Below are 17,108 nucleotides of genomic sequence, written 5' to 3'. Positions count from 1 at the left end.
GAGCATTACCTGGCACATAGGAAGTGATCAATGAATATGTGGTATGAAATTGGGGGCATGATGATCATCCGTGAAGATTTATCTGGGCCTAGTTAATCAAGATGCTAATGATATTGTGTCCATGGGCATAGGTTATGTTTTGCACAAATCACATATATACCACGAGAAGAGGATTTGATCATTGTTTTTTTCAGGTACATATATCACCAGCAAGAGCATTTGTAAAGTCTAGTTGCCTAAAATAAACATTCATGTTCATGATTTAAGTCCCCTTTTTCACTGACTTTGAGTGGCTATTTCTTTTCTATTATCCCTTCAGATGAGGTTAGTTCCTGTGAACAATCACAGAACATCTATGGTACAGGACAGTGTTATTTGCTACAGATCTTTTTCTTTTAGATATTCTTGTAGAAGGTAATTTCCTGTTCTGTGTTGTACTATATTATCTGAAAATAAACACAATCTGCCTAATTGGTCTCCCTGTTTCTACCCTCTATATAAATCAGATCGTGTCTCCCTTATGTTTAAAACCATCAAGGATTCCATATGACCCAGCATATGTACCCAAAAACTGAAAGCAGACACTCAAGCCAATACTTCTACACCAATATTCATAGCAGCATTCTTCTTTGTCATAGCAGCATTATTCGCAATAATGATAAAGGGGAAAGAACCCAAATGTCAATCAGCAAATGAATGGATACACAAAATGTGATACATACATAAAGTGGAATTTGACTCATCCATAAGAGGAAATGAATTTTTGATATATACTACCATATGAGTGATCCTTGAAAACATTATGCTAAGTGAAGTAAGCCAGGCACAAAAGGAGAAATATATGATTCCACTTATATGAAAGACTTAAAATAGGCAAATTTTATAGAAGCAGAAAGTAGATTAGAGGTTATCTGGGGCTAGAGGTAGAGATGGGGAGTTACTTCTTATTGGTTACAGAGTCTCTGGAGTAGAGTAATGAAAAAGTTTTAGAAACAGTGGTGATGGTTGTACAACATGACAAATATAATTCATGCTGATGAATTAAGCACTTGAGAATGAGTAAAACTGTGAATATTATGTTATATATACCTATACCTTAACATAATAAAAACATTTTTTTTAAAATGTTGAGTTTCCTCATGCTTACAGAGGAAAGCCTTCAAGGCCTACCATCTTTGTGCCACCATTGCCTCTCTGACATCATCATTGACTTGTCTAGCCCCATATTGGTCTCCATACTGCTCCTTGAGTGTGAGCACACCAGCTAAACTCCCTCAGGGTTGGCCTGTCCACATGCCAGGCCCTTTGCTTGGAACATACTTCTCTTAGATGCTCATGTGGCACATTTGTCATTTCCTTCATTCAAGTATCTGCTGAAATTCCTCCTTGTCAGCGAATCCTTCCTGATTAGCTCTCTATAACATCACCATCCCCACCACAACCAAGTGCCACCCCCCATCCATACTCCATTTTTCTTCATGGAAAATCTCACTGTCAAACACACCAAATATTTATGTGTTTGTCTCCCATTACTAAAGTGGAAACTCCATTCGTAAGTGCTGGGATATTTTGCTTCATTCACTTCTTCGTCTTTAATGTCTAGGACATTGCCTGGCATGGCATAGCAGATGCTTAGGAAATATCTGTTGAGTGAATGAATGAATGTATTTGTGTTGGAAAGAGAGAGAAAGATACTGAAAAGGATTGCAGGGCCAAATATTTGGTCATCTTATATGTCAGTTAACTATTGCCACTATAAATGCCTCATGACACAACCACAAACCTTAGAGCAGTCCAGCTAATCTCAACTATTGGATGGCTTCTTATCTTTTGGCAACCTGGTGTCTGTGAATTGGTGTCTCATTGTGTTTCTCTAATTACAAATGAGGTTAGCATATGCATATACATTTGTTAGATTCCTTTCATATATTTATTTAGATTTCTTCGTCAGTAAAGAGTCCATGTGAGTCTGTTGCCCATTTTCTTCTGTGAGTTGATACCTTTTTAATTTTGAAGAGTTATTTATATTATAAAAGTCTACATTCAGCTGTATATGAAGCACATGTCTTCTCTCAGTTTGTGGCTTGTCTTTTAACCTCTTGTTGGCACCTTTAGAACATCATGTATTTTTGTGATTTAAGAGCTGTCCCTCTACCTTGTGGGTTAGAAAGGTTTTCTGCCCATATTACCTAAAATTTTTTCACTGTTACCTTTCTCAGGTAAATAATCAATCTACCTGGAATTAATTTTTAGGGATGGTAGGTAGGGGTCAAATTTCATTGTTTTATGTGTATAATCAATTGTTTAAGAAAATGTTTTGAAAGTCCATCTTTCATGTGGGTCAGTTTCTAGCCCTCTGCCTGGCATCTTTTTATATTAGTTGTCTATTGCTATGGAACAAATTACTTCAAAATTTAGCAGCGTGAAACAAAAAACATTTATTATCTCAGAGCTTCTGTGGGTCAGAAATCCCGGCACAGCGTAGCTGGGGTGCCTCTGGCCTTGTACCTGTCATGAGGCTGCAGCCAGGAGTGTAGTCTTACTGAACCGTCAGCTGGGGGAAGAGTTGCCTCTGTATTCACTTGTGTGGTGATGATGGGATTCCATTTCCGATGGGTTGTGAGGTTGAGGTCTTGGTCCTTCATGGCCTTTGGTCAGAGATCTTCAGTCTCTTTTTATATGGGCTTTTGCGTAGGATACTTCACAACATGGCAGCTGGCTTTCCTCAAAGTGAGCAAGCAGAGGGAGTGAGAAACTTGGAAACCACAGTTATTTGTGACCTAATTTCAGAAGTGACATCCCATCATTTATGTCTAGTGTTATTAATTAAAAGCCAGGCCCATTCAGCTCATAGTTGGGAGGGAGAGGGAAGATATTACATGAGGGTGTGAATACTAGAAGGCAAAGATCACTGGGAGCCATCTTGGGGTTGCCCACCACATTTTTATCGTGATATAAATAATTAAATCTCCTCATGTTAATCTTCTCTGTTATCTTCAGTGACATTTGGTAAGGTTATTTATTTTTTACTTTTTTAAAACTATCCATATTCAGAACAAAAAATAGAAAGGGGAAATGAGCATGCCTTGGGATGGATTTTTAGAAGAACACATAATGGAACTTTGGAAGTGAGGAAAATACAAATGTGAACTTGGTTCAGACGACTGAGTTTAATGTAATCATGGTAAGTGCATACCATGTAATTTTTCTTAACTGGCTTGTCTGAATTTTTTGTAGCTGAATAATCTTCATGGTGATCTATAGGAAACATTTTACATGTTAGCTCATCATTTATGAGATTCTCTGAAATAGAACAAAGCACCTGCCATCTCTTTTATTCATCTTAGGCAGTTCATGAAGTTCAATGATCCTAGAACCATATTCTCAGTGTCACTGAAAATGATGCTTAGAACAGGATGGGAGGGTTGCATTGTCATAGCGGTTAGCATTACACATGGCTTCGTTTTCCTTTAAAGCACAAACATTGCCAGCATACTCTCATGGTTACCTAGTGGGAAGAAATCCTTGAGAGTAATTATTTTGAATTGAATTGCTTGCTTAAAGATTAACTTTCATACACCTGATTGTTCCGTTTGTCGACATTCTAGTTCGCAGCTTCCTGTGTACACTCCATGGAATGAGGGTGGTTTCAGTTGGAGCTTAAGAGATTATTGAAAAGACTTCATCATCAGGAAAGCATCTGGACCCAATCCACCTTTCCTTTCTTCAGCTTTGCCACACCTGTGGGGCAGTGTTAGTTTGTACAGATGCGTACTCGCAGCCAATGTTTTGGAATAGAGGAGTTCACATTTCTGCCATCATCATGAACATTGTGCCTACTGACTGCATAGTTCTAAGGGAGCCTTTTGGTTCCTTCTTAATTTCCCGTCCCGTGTGTGTGTGTGTGTGTGTGTGTGTGTGTGTGTGTGTACTTGTGTACTTGTGTGTGTATGCTTGTGTATACATCCGTGGCTGATATTTAGTTAACAAAAGAGAGACCTACATATACATTCTAAAGTAGTTTCCAAATTTTTTTTTTAATTTTTATTTACTTATGATAGTCACACACACAGAGAGAGAGAGAGAGGCAGAGACACAGGCAGAGGGAGAAACAGGCTCCACGCACCGGGAGTCCGACATGGGATTCGATCCCGGGTCTCCAGGATCGCGCCCCGGGCCAAAGGCAGGCGCTAAACCGCTGCACCACCCAGGGATCCCAAGTTTCCAAATTTTGACATGGTAAATAAATAACTTGGGTTCTAAGTGCAGCTAGCAACAAAATCTTCCCTATATGCCTTCTCTTTGAAGAAGATGACTTAAATCACAATGAATAAGAAATTAAAATAAATGCATCTCCATCTAAGATGCCAGATCTCTAATAATATACCTTTGGCAAAGCTTGCTACCTCTTGGTTCGTGTAGAACTAAGGAGGTTACATATAAGCAAATCACAAGATACCACTGTTAGCAAAGATTTTTATATTGTATTAATTCTGGCTCCTATTCTATCCTGCCCTCCATACACTTACTTTGGTAAATCTAATGAGCCAGAAATTAGGCCAGTGTAAGGCATTTGAACCACCATTTGTGTTAAGTTAAAGAGAGATTAGGAACTTTAAAGAAGATGACAGAACTCAGGTAGAAGCCCACAACCAGAGAGTTGAGGAGGCCTTACCAAGGTGGGACCACCACCATTGTTCATTCTTGATGATCAGGGACTGAGGCAACACTTTACATTAGAGATACTTACATAAGAGATGCTTCCTTAAGATTATATTTTGGGAATTAAAATGCAATCTTATGATAGAAATAACTTTCAGATATAAAGATGATTTTGTATTTAAAGCAAACTTTACAGAATCAGATTTTCAGGGTCTTTTCTGATAGCATACTGCACTGCATAATGTATATTTTAACATAATTTCCTTGCATTGATCACATATTTGGTTTTGATAGATTTTCTGCATAGGCCATATGTGCAGTCTCAGTTGGAAAAAAGAAAAAAAGAAGGTGATTCTAAACTCTAATTTATCTTGAGTTAAGAGCTATCAAACATTTTTTTCTTCATCCCTGGTAGCTTCCACTTCAAGCTCTAACAATGCCTTTGAGCCATGAGAAAAATTTACACATAATATTTTGAATCCATTAAAAGAAGTTCAGAGCTTAAGAGTTGTTTTTGTATCTCTTGAGTCGGATGAATTATGATCTCACAGAAAATAGTAATTATGTGATGGGTAGATGCCGAGCTTTGATTTTTGGTATGATTATCTCTTTCTTTCATTTGGCTCAGTTCAAGTCAGAGGGTTGGACATCCTGAAAGAGAAGGATCACCCAGACCATGCAGAGGCACATCAGAGCTCTTCCTTTGGTGATCGTCAAGGCAAAATTATTCAGAATATAATCTGAAATGCATTTGATCATATGGTAGATAGTTTAATAATTTATTTTTGGCCTTATTAGCAAAGCCTTGTATTTACTCTGCTGTCATCAAAACAAGATCTAAAACAAGATTATAGTGATTTCATGTGTGTGGGTATGTTCCGGTTTAATTTTTTTTTTTTTTTTTTTTTTTTGCGATTTTAATGACCTGATAGCAATTATACATTTGAGGTGAGAGGATATGGGGAAATTACATATGAATAATGTCTAATTTAGAATTGCCTGTGCCCAAAGGGATACAGAAAGGCTGACAGTACTGTGCTCTTGTCACATAACTCAGTGACAGAGGTCTTATGATGTAAATATTCTCCCCAAATACATGGAAAGGTGTCATGGATGCCAGGTTTCATTTGTGGAGCTTGTTACATGCCAGTGAACCTACAGGGCTGATAGATGACAGGTATAACATTCTTTACAGAGATTTCAGGAACTCAAAACTACTAAGATCTTTGGTTCACAGCTCAGTGGGCACTCCTAGCTGTGTGATATTAAAAGGCTCCCAGTTTGAAGAATTGTCTGGAAAAGTAGTGGACAAAGGTAGCTTGGCACCCTTACTCCCTTGTATGTTCTCGTGTCTGGTGATGACACAAAGCACCGGGACAAGATTGTCTGTCAGTCCGAGGAACGGAGCTGGCGCAGGGACCAGTCACAGGGCCCTGGCAATACCTGCAGGTGTCGAGGACAGAAAAACTCATTTAGACGCTGCTCTGCAAGATGGGAAGACAGGTGGCAACTCTCTTACAGGGATATCTTTTATTTGAGCAGAACCAGACCAACTGTTCCTCATTAAAACACATTTTGCAACATGTTCTAATGTGCAGATCAAATGTGTGTGTATGTGAGTGTGTGTTCAGAGAAAATTCAGCAATGTGCCAACTCCAGGTCACATTTACAAAATCTCAGCATGGTTCAGAACTGCAAGATAGGTAGGTTGAAGCGTCCCTGCAAGATCTGAGGCTGGCTTTCTTGGAATGGCCTTCTGTAAAGAAACACAAAGTCATACCATTATGTCCATGAGATGCAGTGGCAAGTAAAGTGGATAAAGTCTGCTTGGAAGGACTCTTAGTCCTGATAGTCATTTGATATGCAGTGCCTTGGCTTTTCTTATTCCTTTATATTGCATTATAAAAGTGCTTCTGATAGGTTTTTACCAAGGTTGAACTTAGTATGACGAAAGCCAAGCCTCTCGTCTACTCTGTCATGTATACCTGCTCTCCATAAACTGGACGAATTGGAATTAAGTCATGTTAACAGTTCCCTAGGAATTCGAGAGGAATGAAAGAATGCATATAGAGCACGTAGAGTCCCTCCAGGCCTGTGATAACCAGCGCCTAAATGTTTCTCATCTACTTAGTGTTTATATATAGAGGTTGTCATCCACCTGTCCTCCTGGATCCTTACGCTTCCGGTTCTGGTGCATATTTACATATTGCAGTTTGCAAATATTTTTGATAAGAAGGAACGGCAGGAGAAGCCTCTGAACAGCATGACTTTTTCCACTGGAAGGCCACACCTATCCAGCTCCCAAGAAAAGGACAGGATGTTTGCACCTGTATGAAAATATAAATATAGGACATCTGGGTGGCTCAGTTGGTTAAGCATCTGCCTTCGACTCAGGTCATGATCTCAGGGTCCTGGGATGGAGCCCCACATCAGGATCCCTGCTCAGTGGAGAGTCTGCTTCTTCCTCTCCCTCTGCTCCTTCCCCTGCTTGTGCTCTCTCATGCTCTCTTTCTCTCTCAAATAAATAAATTTATATATATATATATATATATATATATAGAATGCAAAGGAACACATAGAAGTACAAATGTTCTTTCAGAGAACAATAATTGACCACCTCCTTCTGGTCCTTTCTCTTTTGGCTGAAAGAGCCGTGAGGAGGACCAACATGGTAGCTTAGCAGGTCTGCGTTAGCAGAGGCTGAGCCCCAGAGACACCATCTTCCTCCACCAGGTGCTTCATGGCAGCCAGCCATACAGCTGCTGGGAGGTGCCCTATGCCCTTTTTCCCATAAACATGAAGAACATCAGGCTTCTCTTGGGGCCCATTCTCTCGTGCAGCTGGTGCAGCTCTGCCTGAACTAAGCACACCTTCTGGTGGGACAATGAGAACATGGGGAAGTCACACATGCCAGGAGTGGTCAGCACAATAATGTGCTCACACATGACAACCCACGTTGGGATCCCAGCAGCCTGTGAATGTGTTGCCTTACATGGCAAAAGGGAAGGAACTTCAGGTACGTGATTCAGTTAAAGGTTGAGATGGAGAACTTATCCTGGGTTATCCCCATGGGCCAGCATAAATCACAAGGATCCTCATTGCTAAAGCCTGTATTACTGGCTTTCAAGATATAGGCAAAAAGTCACAAGTCAGCGCAGCCTCTAGAAGCTCGATAAGAAGCAAGGAAACCAGTCCTGTCCTAGAACTGCCAGAAAGAATTCAGCTTGCTGGCAGCTCTGCTGACACCTCGATTTTAGCCTTTTGGACCTCCAGAACTACAAGAAAATGAATTGTATTAAAACCTGAGGTTTATGGCAATTTATTAAAGTAGCTATAGAAAACTAATATGCCATGCTATTTTTCTGCTGGCCAGCTTTCCCCTATTGGTATTATTTTATTTTTGTACCTTGTAGTATTGATGATGTTTGACCCTCTATTCTATCTACCTAATAATCGAATAAGAAATAAATGGCAATTTATATGGAAAGACTGTGCCTGTGAAAAATGTGAACCTGTCATACTGTGGCACAGGTGAAAACACAAACATCCTTTCAGCTAGCACTGCCCACCTGCCTCTGTGCTGGGCCCTGGGCACTGGCGAGTCCGCTCTCAAGGAATGTGCACAGGATCATGCAGGAGTAGACAGGCCATTGACCACCACTGACAAGGGCCATGATGAAGGCCAGCCAACAGGATGCCCAGCCCCACAGAGGGGAAGCACCCCGCTCATCTGGGGCTGTGGGCCGGTTGAGAGAGTTTTTCCGACAGGAGGTCCTGTCTGACCAAGCCCTGGGAAAACAATCACGAGAGGAAGCAGGAGGCAGACGGTGGGCGGAGGAGAGCTGGCTGGTTCGGGCTGGGCACAGACCAGGGGCAAAAAGATTCTGTGTACCTTTGTGGGATTGGCAGTGACTTTTTTTAGTTTCCTTGAAAAAATTTTTATAACAAAAGTAAATATTGAAAGAAAAAAGCAGATGTAAAAAATGGCACATCTGACAGTTGAGCTCCTCTTCATAAATTGTGGAGTTTGAGTTTCCCTTGGCATATGAGACAGTTTTAGTTAAGAGCCGTTCCAGAAGCCTCATTCCACAGAGGACAAGCCCAGGGAGTAGGAGACGTGTAGCTTCTTGGTTGTGGTTTAGCGCTTGTGAGGGCAGCATCCAGGACAGGACGTCTTTACCTCGGTACCACTGACAAGTGCCCTGGGAAGCTCTGGCCTTTCCCTGTCCCAGATTACACTGCTGAGATGTAGTACAATAGCCCTTCATTTAGACCTTCTGTAGGAGACCCAGGCGCTCCACTGGGGCACTGGGAGTGTTACCTCTGACCCTGTCGACATCAGCTTATGGTAGATGTGGATATCTGCTTCATGGAGGGGGGAGCTAGCCTTAGGGGGCTTAAACCACTTGCCCAAGGTCACACAGCTGCTAAATGTCTGAACCTGGATTCAGTCTCTGCCCTGCCAGAATTTGAACCCTATGCTCCTTGGTTATACACTGTGTGTCTCCTGATGATACGTAAGGGATGGAAATAACATAAATCAATTAATCATATTTGAGGAGCAATAAAATAGTGACTTTTTAATTTTACAAAAAGAATATATCTATTTTTTAAAATTTTATTTTATTTGACAAAGAAGGAGAGAGAGCACAGGCAGGGGGAATGGTAGGCAGAGGGAGAGGGAGAAGCAGGCTCCCCACTGAGCAGAGAACCCGATGTGGGGCTCCATCCCAGGACCCTGGGATCATGACCTGAGCCAAAGGCAGCTGCTTAACCAACTGAGCCACCCAGGTGCCCCACAAAAAGAATATCTGAGATGGTTTGCCAATTCCATTAGAACGGCAAAATGCCATGGAATGTGTTAGTCTGGAGTTTTACATGCTCAAAGAACTTAATATGCGTGTCTCACTTGATCCCATAACAACCCTCTAATGTGAAAACACTCACAGTATCCCCATCTCTTAGGTGATTTTATGTGCAAATAGAGAGGATGAATCATTTGTCCCCAAATTCTAAGATGGACTTGGGATGAGAGCCCAGAACCAGTGCACATCCTGCTCCTGGCACTGGTCCCATGCGATACCTCGTTGCACTGAATGTGTTCAGGTGTAGTAAGGAAGGCTTCTCTTTCCTTTCCCAGCAGCACACGGATAGCTCTCCAAGGAGGGAATAATTTGAGATGAACTGTCATTACCATCTAGCCAGACCAGGGTTTTTTTCTGAAGTCTTTGTCTCCATCTGATTGAAATCTGATCTGTAGCGTTCCTGAACATCAAAGTGGTTTTTGTTTGGTTTTGTTTTCAATGTAGGTACTTGGTTCTACTTTAACAGATTTATTACTTTAATAGGATTTGATAAGCTATATTTTTGAAAATTAGTAGGCTACGTTAGGAATTAGTAAGTATGTTTAGGAATTAATCAGGGGAACAGTGAGATTTACAAGGGAGGAATAGCCCGTGTTAATCAAAGTGAACACTTCCCCAGTGTTGTCCTGAGTCTACTGTAACTGGGTGAAAATGGGGATCTTTGTGATTGAACAGAGTTCATATCCTGCCTCGTTTCAAATATCTCTTTTGAGAAAGGCAATTCTGAATGGAGTTTGATTTTTTATTTTTTTATTTATTTTTTTTTTTTTTTGAGTTTGATTTTTTAAAAAGTAAGTTTGAGAGTTGGTGTTTACCTAGTCTTAGCAAGCAATAACGTTTCTCATACTGGGTGTGTTCCAGTTTGAGAGATGGAAGTGCATCTTGAATTTCAAGAATTAATAACTTCTGGTAACGATGTTTAAGAAGTTTAGGGAAGGTTTGAGCCTTCTGTTTATTTATTTATTTTTTAAGATTTTATTTATTTATTCATGAGAGACACAGAGAGAGAGAGAGAGAGAGAGAGAGAGAGGCAGAGACACAGGCAGAGGGAGAAGCAGGCTCCATGCAGGGAGCCTGACGTGGGACTCCAGGATAACGCCCCAAGCCAAAGGCAGATGCTCAACCGCTGAGCCACCCTGGCATCCCGCCTTCTGTTTATTTTCCAGAACTATTGACCATACAAAGTATTTCTCTAAGTCAGCTCTATACATTGTTCTGTGTTTGTGTGTGTGTCTGTGTGTAACTGTGTGTCTGTCTGTGGTATCTATGTGTCTGTGTGTGTCTCTTTGTGTCTATGTGTGTCTGTATGTCTCTGTGTGTGTGTGTGTGTCAGAGTCTGTGTGTATGTGTCTGTGTGGGTATTTTTGTGTGTCTGTGTGTGTGTGTCAGAGTCTGTGTGTGTATGTCTGTGGGTATCTTTGTGTGTGTGTATATCTGTGTGTATGTGTTTGTGTCTGTGTGTGTGTGGATATGTAAACTTGTACCTTAACATAGGTTATGTATCATCACCTCAAAGCACTTTTTGTTTAATTGCATCCTAAAAATGCTGCATTAGTTCCTGTTCACGAATACTGCTCCTGTGTAGAGATCTGCCATAGTTGTACGTTTAGATGTTGGAGTGTCTTGGACTTCATGAGAAAGTCCTGCTGTTTCCTGTATTTTTTATAGTTTCCTTTCAGTATCCCATTGCTAGTGACAACTGAAGTGTATGAAACCAGCCGCCACTGATTACAGTCATCTGAGAAACCTTTCTTTCAATTTTATGTTTAAAAATATACCTTCACACTCTTTTAATCAAGATCTTGAGTTGGTAAGAGGTGAGGATATGAAAGAAGCACAGTGCTACCTTGTCCCTCTCCTGCTATGTTGGTTTGTCAAGCACCCACCTTGATCCCAGGGAGAGGGGCAGGTCAGGTGGGTTTCTTGTGGCTGCCCTCGCATGCTGTTGCTCTCGGTGTGATTCTGTGACGCACACTTCGCCACTAGGAACAGGAGGGCAGCTCATCACCAGTTACGTTCAGACTTAGGTGTTTGATGGGAGTGGGTGGGGGGGCAAGGGTGTGGAGGGACCCAAGGAGGAACAGCTGCATCAAATACAACTATAGCTGATCCACTGTGGCAATTCAATACGTAACTTTCATGTTTGGAGCAAAATTTTATGGCAAATGAGTTACAAGAAGGAGACGAAATTTTGTGAAATGCTCATCAAAAGTCAAGGGTTCTTTTTAAGGCTGAGAGCACAAACACTTCACCAGCACTGTAGCTTCGTGAAGCAGAGTGTATTGTAAACTCAACAGAAAGCTTAATGCCTTAAGACTTGCCCAGCCTTGTGCAGGTCAGCCTGACCGCCGGCCTGGCACCAGTGATCACCAAGTGACAGCTTTGAATTGCAGGTGGAGAAGCAGGGCCCAGCATTCAGAATGAGGACTGGACCAGGGGACTGTCCCTGAAGCTGGGAGACATTTCATTTCACAGGCTCACTCTTCAGTGGGCCCTTTCCAAGGCCCTGTACTTACTTTTGTATTCATATTTTTTTCTTAAAAAGAAAGCTTCAGTCCCCCACACTACCTGGGTCTACTCCTAGGTGAGGGTGTCTATGAACCTTCTAACATAATACCTGGAAGTGTGAGTGGCATTGTGTGCATAGGGCACGGTCACGTCTGCAGGTCTCTGGGGAACAGTCTGTAGTCTTCACTGGCTTCTCAAAGCCATGTATGACTCAAATATGACAAACTCAGACCAAGGAGAAAGTAAGCAACCTCTTAGTTAGGGTCCTGTAAGCCCAAAGTTAAGTGAAGGTTTCATCTGTAGAGGCAACATCTTCTTAGTACCCTGAATACATCACAGGACACACAGGTCACCAGCGATCTGGATAGGCAGCTGTTCGATTGTTTGCACCTCATCTGCAATCCACACCCCCACTCACTCACTCACTCACTCACATCCAAACACTTAGTACCTGCACGCTCCTTGCAGCCGTGCAGGTCCAAGGACCCAGAGGTGAAGTAGACAGCCTCCCACATTTGAAGAACTCATACCGCTTGTGTCCTTGGAGCTGAGGGAGGCTTGCATTCCTTCCCAAGGCTGCTGAGTCCAGAGGAGCGCTGACCTTGAGATACAGAGACTACTTTTAGTCAAAATAAAAGTTTGCCAACATAGTCATCGCCCAAAATATCACACAGAAAGCCAGTCTCACAAGAGAATGGTCTGCTGGGGCAGAGGCAGGTTTGGGTATACTTCTGGGCTCTGGGCACGGCCCCCGCTGCTGCAGGGAAGGAAGCCCCCACTCTGCTCAGCTGCATGCCCCCTCTTTGAGGTGTGGACACCAGCAGGGTGAGGGCCCACATACCTGTGCAGCAGAGAACTAAATCATGATACGACTGCCGTTGGGTTGGAAAATTTATCCTTTTAGTTAACAGATTGGTGTTTTGTTTTGTTTTGTTTTAACTTTGCAATGAGTCTCCTATAGTCAAAGCAAGATTTCTTGTACATTCACCACACGCATTAGCCAGTGGACATTGGATTCTAAAAGATATTTTTATTTCCGCATTGCTATACTTCATACCTCTTGTTACTCATCTGAACTAACATCCTGTTGGTTCTCCATCAAACGGCCACTGCCCCTCCTTCCCAAACCTTCAGCCATCATCCTGACCTCAGTGCTCATCACCTCTCACCTCAACTTGCCACTGGATTGTCTATTCCCATTCTCTTCCTTCCCTCCAACCGACCCTGCACCTTCCTGGGAATTCCGGTCTCCTTGATTCTCCAGTGCACGGTGAGCCCCACACAGAGGGCGAAGGTGTCAGTGAGAGATCCTTAGGGAGCTCAGAAGGGAAGAATAAGCAAAATAAGATGGCTGCTGCGCACATGTGCTGCTGTGGATTCCTGGCTCTCCCACAGACATGCCATATGCTGTCCTGCCCTGGCTTGGCCCCTCGCCCCTCACTGTGCTCCTCCCGTCAGTGCTCCCCTGCCCCCACCTCCACCTCCATCTTTCAAAGGCTTGTCTCAGGTCTCAACAGGGGAGGCACCAATTCTAAACCTAAGATGGAGATCTTATATAATAGAATTAAAATCACGCTTTCAAGCACGAGAACCATCTTGACAGCAGCCAGGTGCCCCCTCCTTGCTCCTCTGCACACCCAGCAAAAAGCACCAGGGAACAGAGACCACCCAAAAAGCAGTGTGGCAGTGACTCCTAGTTCCTCATACTCCTTCCAAGCAGGACTTTCCACCTTTTCTTTGTCTGGCACACAGAAAAAGTGACGGTGGCCACATAGCACACCAGAGAAACAGAGGGAGCTGCGTGTGGAGGGCCTATGCCTCTGGCCACCCAGACCCAGCTCCCTCTTGAGTTTGGAGCAGCCCCAGCCAGCAGCACCCCCACCCCAGGATCTCCACCCTGAGGGATATGTTTGTGGAAAAAGATGGCCTCCATGGTCTCTCCTCTGTCATTCTTTTTTTTTTTTTTTTTTTTTTTTTTTGCCAAGTAGGGATGTGGTTACATCCGTAAAAGTTACATTTTTTACTCTACATAAATATTATGTTTCATGAATATTGCCTTGATTCTCCATAAACATGCTCTCTCTGTTTCGCTCTCGCTCTCTCTCTCTCTCATCTATTTTGTGTATAATCTGGAAAATCATGAACTTGGTCTGACACTTCAAGGAAAGGAAATGTGACTTATTCATGCCTAACTTGGGGCCACTGGCCCACGGAGGGTGTTCAGATGGGTCTGTGGTGAAGCAGTAACTAAGTGATAGCTGCTTCTTACATCAGACTAAAAAGCTTCTGCACAGCAAAGAAAACCATCAACAAAACAAAAAAGCAGTTTGCTCAAATAGAGAAAATATTTACAAATCAACATGTCTGATATCTGATAAGTGAGTAAAACTCAAAATATGTAAAGAACTCCTACAACCCACTAGCAAAAAAAAAAAAAAATCTGATTAAAAAATGGGCAGAGGATCTGAGTAGACATTTTTCCACAGAAGACATACAGATGCTTAACGGGTACATGAAAGATGCTAATCATCCCTCATCATCAGGGCAGTGCAAATCAAAACCACAGTGAGCTATCACCTCACACCTGTTAGAAGGGCCTTTATCAAAAAGACAAGAAATAACAAGTGTTGGTAAAGGTATGGAGAAAAGGGCACTGTTGTGAGGGAGTGTAAATTTGTGTAACCACTGTGGAAAACAGTATGGAGCTTCCTCAAAAAATTAAAAACAGAATGATCCAAAAACTCCTGCTTATTTATTTGAAGAAATAACACTAACCCCTGTGTTCATTGTAGCATTATTTACAGTTATCAAAATATCCAAACAGCCTAAGTGTCCATCAGTGGATAAATGGATAGAGAAGATGTGGGATATATATTCCTATGTGTGTGTGTTATGTATATATGAATATTACTCAGCCATAAAAAAGAGGGAAATCTTACCTTTTGCAACAACATGGATGGACCTCTGGGACACATACTAAGTGAAATAAGCCTCAAAAGGATAAATATCATTTGGGTTCAATTGTATGTGGAATCTAAAAAAGAATTAAAAAATTGAGCTCGTGGATCCAGAGAACAGATTGGTGGTTGCCAGAGGAGGGGGTGGGGGGTGAGCGAAATGGGTGAAGGTAGTCAGAAGGTGCACGCTTCCAGTTGCGGCATGAATATGCCCCGGGGATGTAATGTACAACGCGGGGACTGTGGTTAGCAATACTGTGTTGTGTATTTGAAAGTTGCTAAGAGAGGAGACCCTACAAGCTCTCATCGCAACAGAAAGAGTTGGAACCATGCATGGCAGTGGGTGTTAACTAGACTCATCGTGGGGGTCATTTGGGAATGCAGAAAACATCGAATCATTATGTTGAACTAAGAACAATGTTATGTGTCAGTTGTATCTCAATAAAGAAAAAAAAAAGCTTCTTCTAGGGACTCGTTAGTTGACTGATGTCACAGTAGGGCTTTTTTTGCATCTTAAAGTCATTTTTTTCCCCGTCTTCCTAGGGCTTCAGAAACGGGCCGAGGAGTCACCTGAGCTCGGCTCGCCACCCTTCTGCTGCGGTGCGGCGGGACTCTGCTAGCTCCAGACTGGTGCTCCACTTGCAGAAACTCCATCAAGACTGTGCACTGAGGGTGTCTGTGGGCCTGGCTCTATTTGCTCTTCTTCTGGCTTTTTTGGTCAAAGTCTATAATTAAAACACAACTAAACGAAGCATTTGTGAAGAAGAATAAATTTCTAAGTAAAACCTGCAACGAATGGAAACACAACCACGTCGGTTCTCCAAGAGCAGTAATCTATCCTGGTCTCACTGCCTCCCCTTCAGCCCTACTTTTTAATGGGCTTCCTCTGTCGCATTGAGTTGGGCCATCGGTTATTTGACCTAAAACCTACTAACTGTTGCCATAGCATATCTTCTAAATTAAGCTCCTTTTGGTTTATTTGCAGCAAGAAATGCAAGTGGTTGCATTTTTCTTTCACTCTCCAGTCTTCAAGTCAGAACTTCATTGTACCCCGGATCCAGTCATCTTTTCCTGATGTGGGAAGAATTTTGAGACTTCAATAAACATTTTTAAAAAAAAGTACCTTTTTCCTTATGCTTTGTTTGGAGTCCCAGTGCTACCAACATCTTATTTCTCACAGCAGATGCTTTCCTGGAAGGTTTATATAGAAACCTGTGTTTAAAACAAGAATTATCTTGGAATGCACAACGAGAGTCACCAGGTAAAGGACTCTCGGTGACATTTTCTAGAAGCATGAGGAATCACCCACTTCTTTGGCACCCACAAACTTTAAAAAACTGGGTTTGTCTAAAACCAGCTGTGCCCCTTTTCTGACAGTTTTGATCGATGACACCAATGTTTGTTTCTACCTGACACCCTTGGCCTTTACTAAATAGAGTGACTTATTTCACAACAGAAGGAATCGATGTACTAAGCCACCTTAGGAACATCAGAATTTAAATGTTATTTGGATCATCTAGGCACAGGGAATTTGGGTGCCTTCTGGTTACCACAGGACATTTCATCGTTAACCCACGCTCCTGTTCAGCTCTTTTATGTGTCTTTCAGGAATCCAAATTAAAATGTATTTGTGTCATCAGTTAGTGCAGCTAAAAGAACAAACCAAGCAAACAAAACTAGTGTCAGTACAGTTCCCCAGTATCTGGCGTGTGCTGCTAAAAGGAAAACACGTTTCGGATGCAGACCACCTGCCTGTGCCCCTCCCAAGTCCCCCAGGGGAACATGCCTTTGGGATGGCCCTGGCTAAAGCCTAGAGTCACGCTGGGTAGGACACAAGAAGAGCTTTGCGCCCCTAACTGACCCGAGACAAGCCCCATCTCATCCTTTCCCCGCTATTTCCCTCTTACTCCTCCCCTGTTTCTTTCCTCCCCTCCTGCTCTTTGCACCCTAGTCTCCTTGCCTCCACTCTCCTCTCTTCAGTTGTCCTTCCTGTGAAATAATCCAACAGCCCCACTGCCCCTCACCACCGTGGTGGGGCTTCTCAGGGATTGTTTCAGCCATTTGGGGTTGTTTCCTCTCTGCCTCTACTGTTTCTTACTCCCACCTGGGCTGCAAC

The 17,108-nt window shown here is 42.5% G+C and overlaps 1 protein-coding gene across 4 annotated transcripts in view; it reads left to right on the top strand.

Moving 5' to 3' along the window:
• The window catches only part of CDKAL1 (CDK5 regulatory subunit associated protein 1 like 1), a 647,296-nt gene extending 630,395 nt beyond the window's left edge, over positions 1-16,901 (top strand). For 2 of the 4 annotated variants that reach the window (XM_041769775.1, XM_041769776.1), the window contains exon 16: positions 15,536-16,899. In XM_041769775.1, coding sequence (XP_041625709.1) covers positions 15,536-15,727 — 192 coding nt within the window. In that variant the 3' untranslated portion in view covers positions 15,728-16,899. Of the gene's footprint in view, positions 1-15,535 lie in introns of all 4 variants that reach the window. The other 2 variants (XM_041769778.1, XM_041769777.1) reach the window with 2 other exon arrangements.
• The last annotated feature ends 207 nt before the right edge of the window (positions 16,902-17,108 follow it).

This window comes from Vulpes lagopus, chromosome 10 (genome assembly GCF_018345385.1).
Source record: "Vulpes lagopus strain Blue_001 chromosome 10, ASM1834538v1, whole genome shotgun sequence".
NCBI lineage: Eukaryota > Metazoa > Chordata > Mammalia > Carnivora > Canidae > Vulpes > Vulpes lagopus.
Note: the sequence above shows the minus strand (reverse complement) of the source record. Positions and strands in the feature narration are given on the sequence as shown.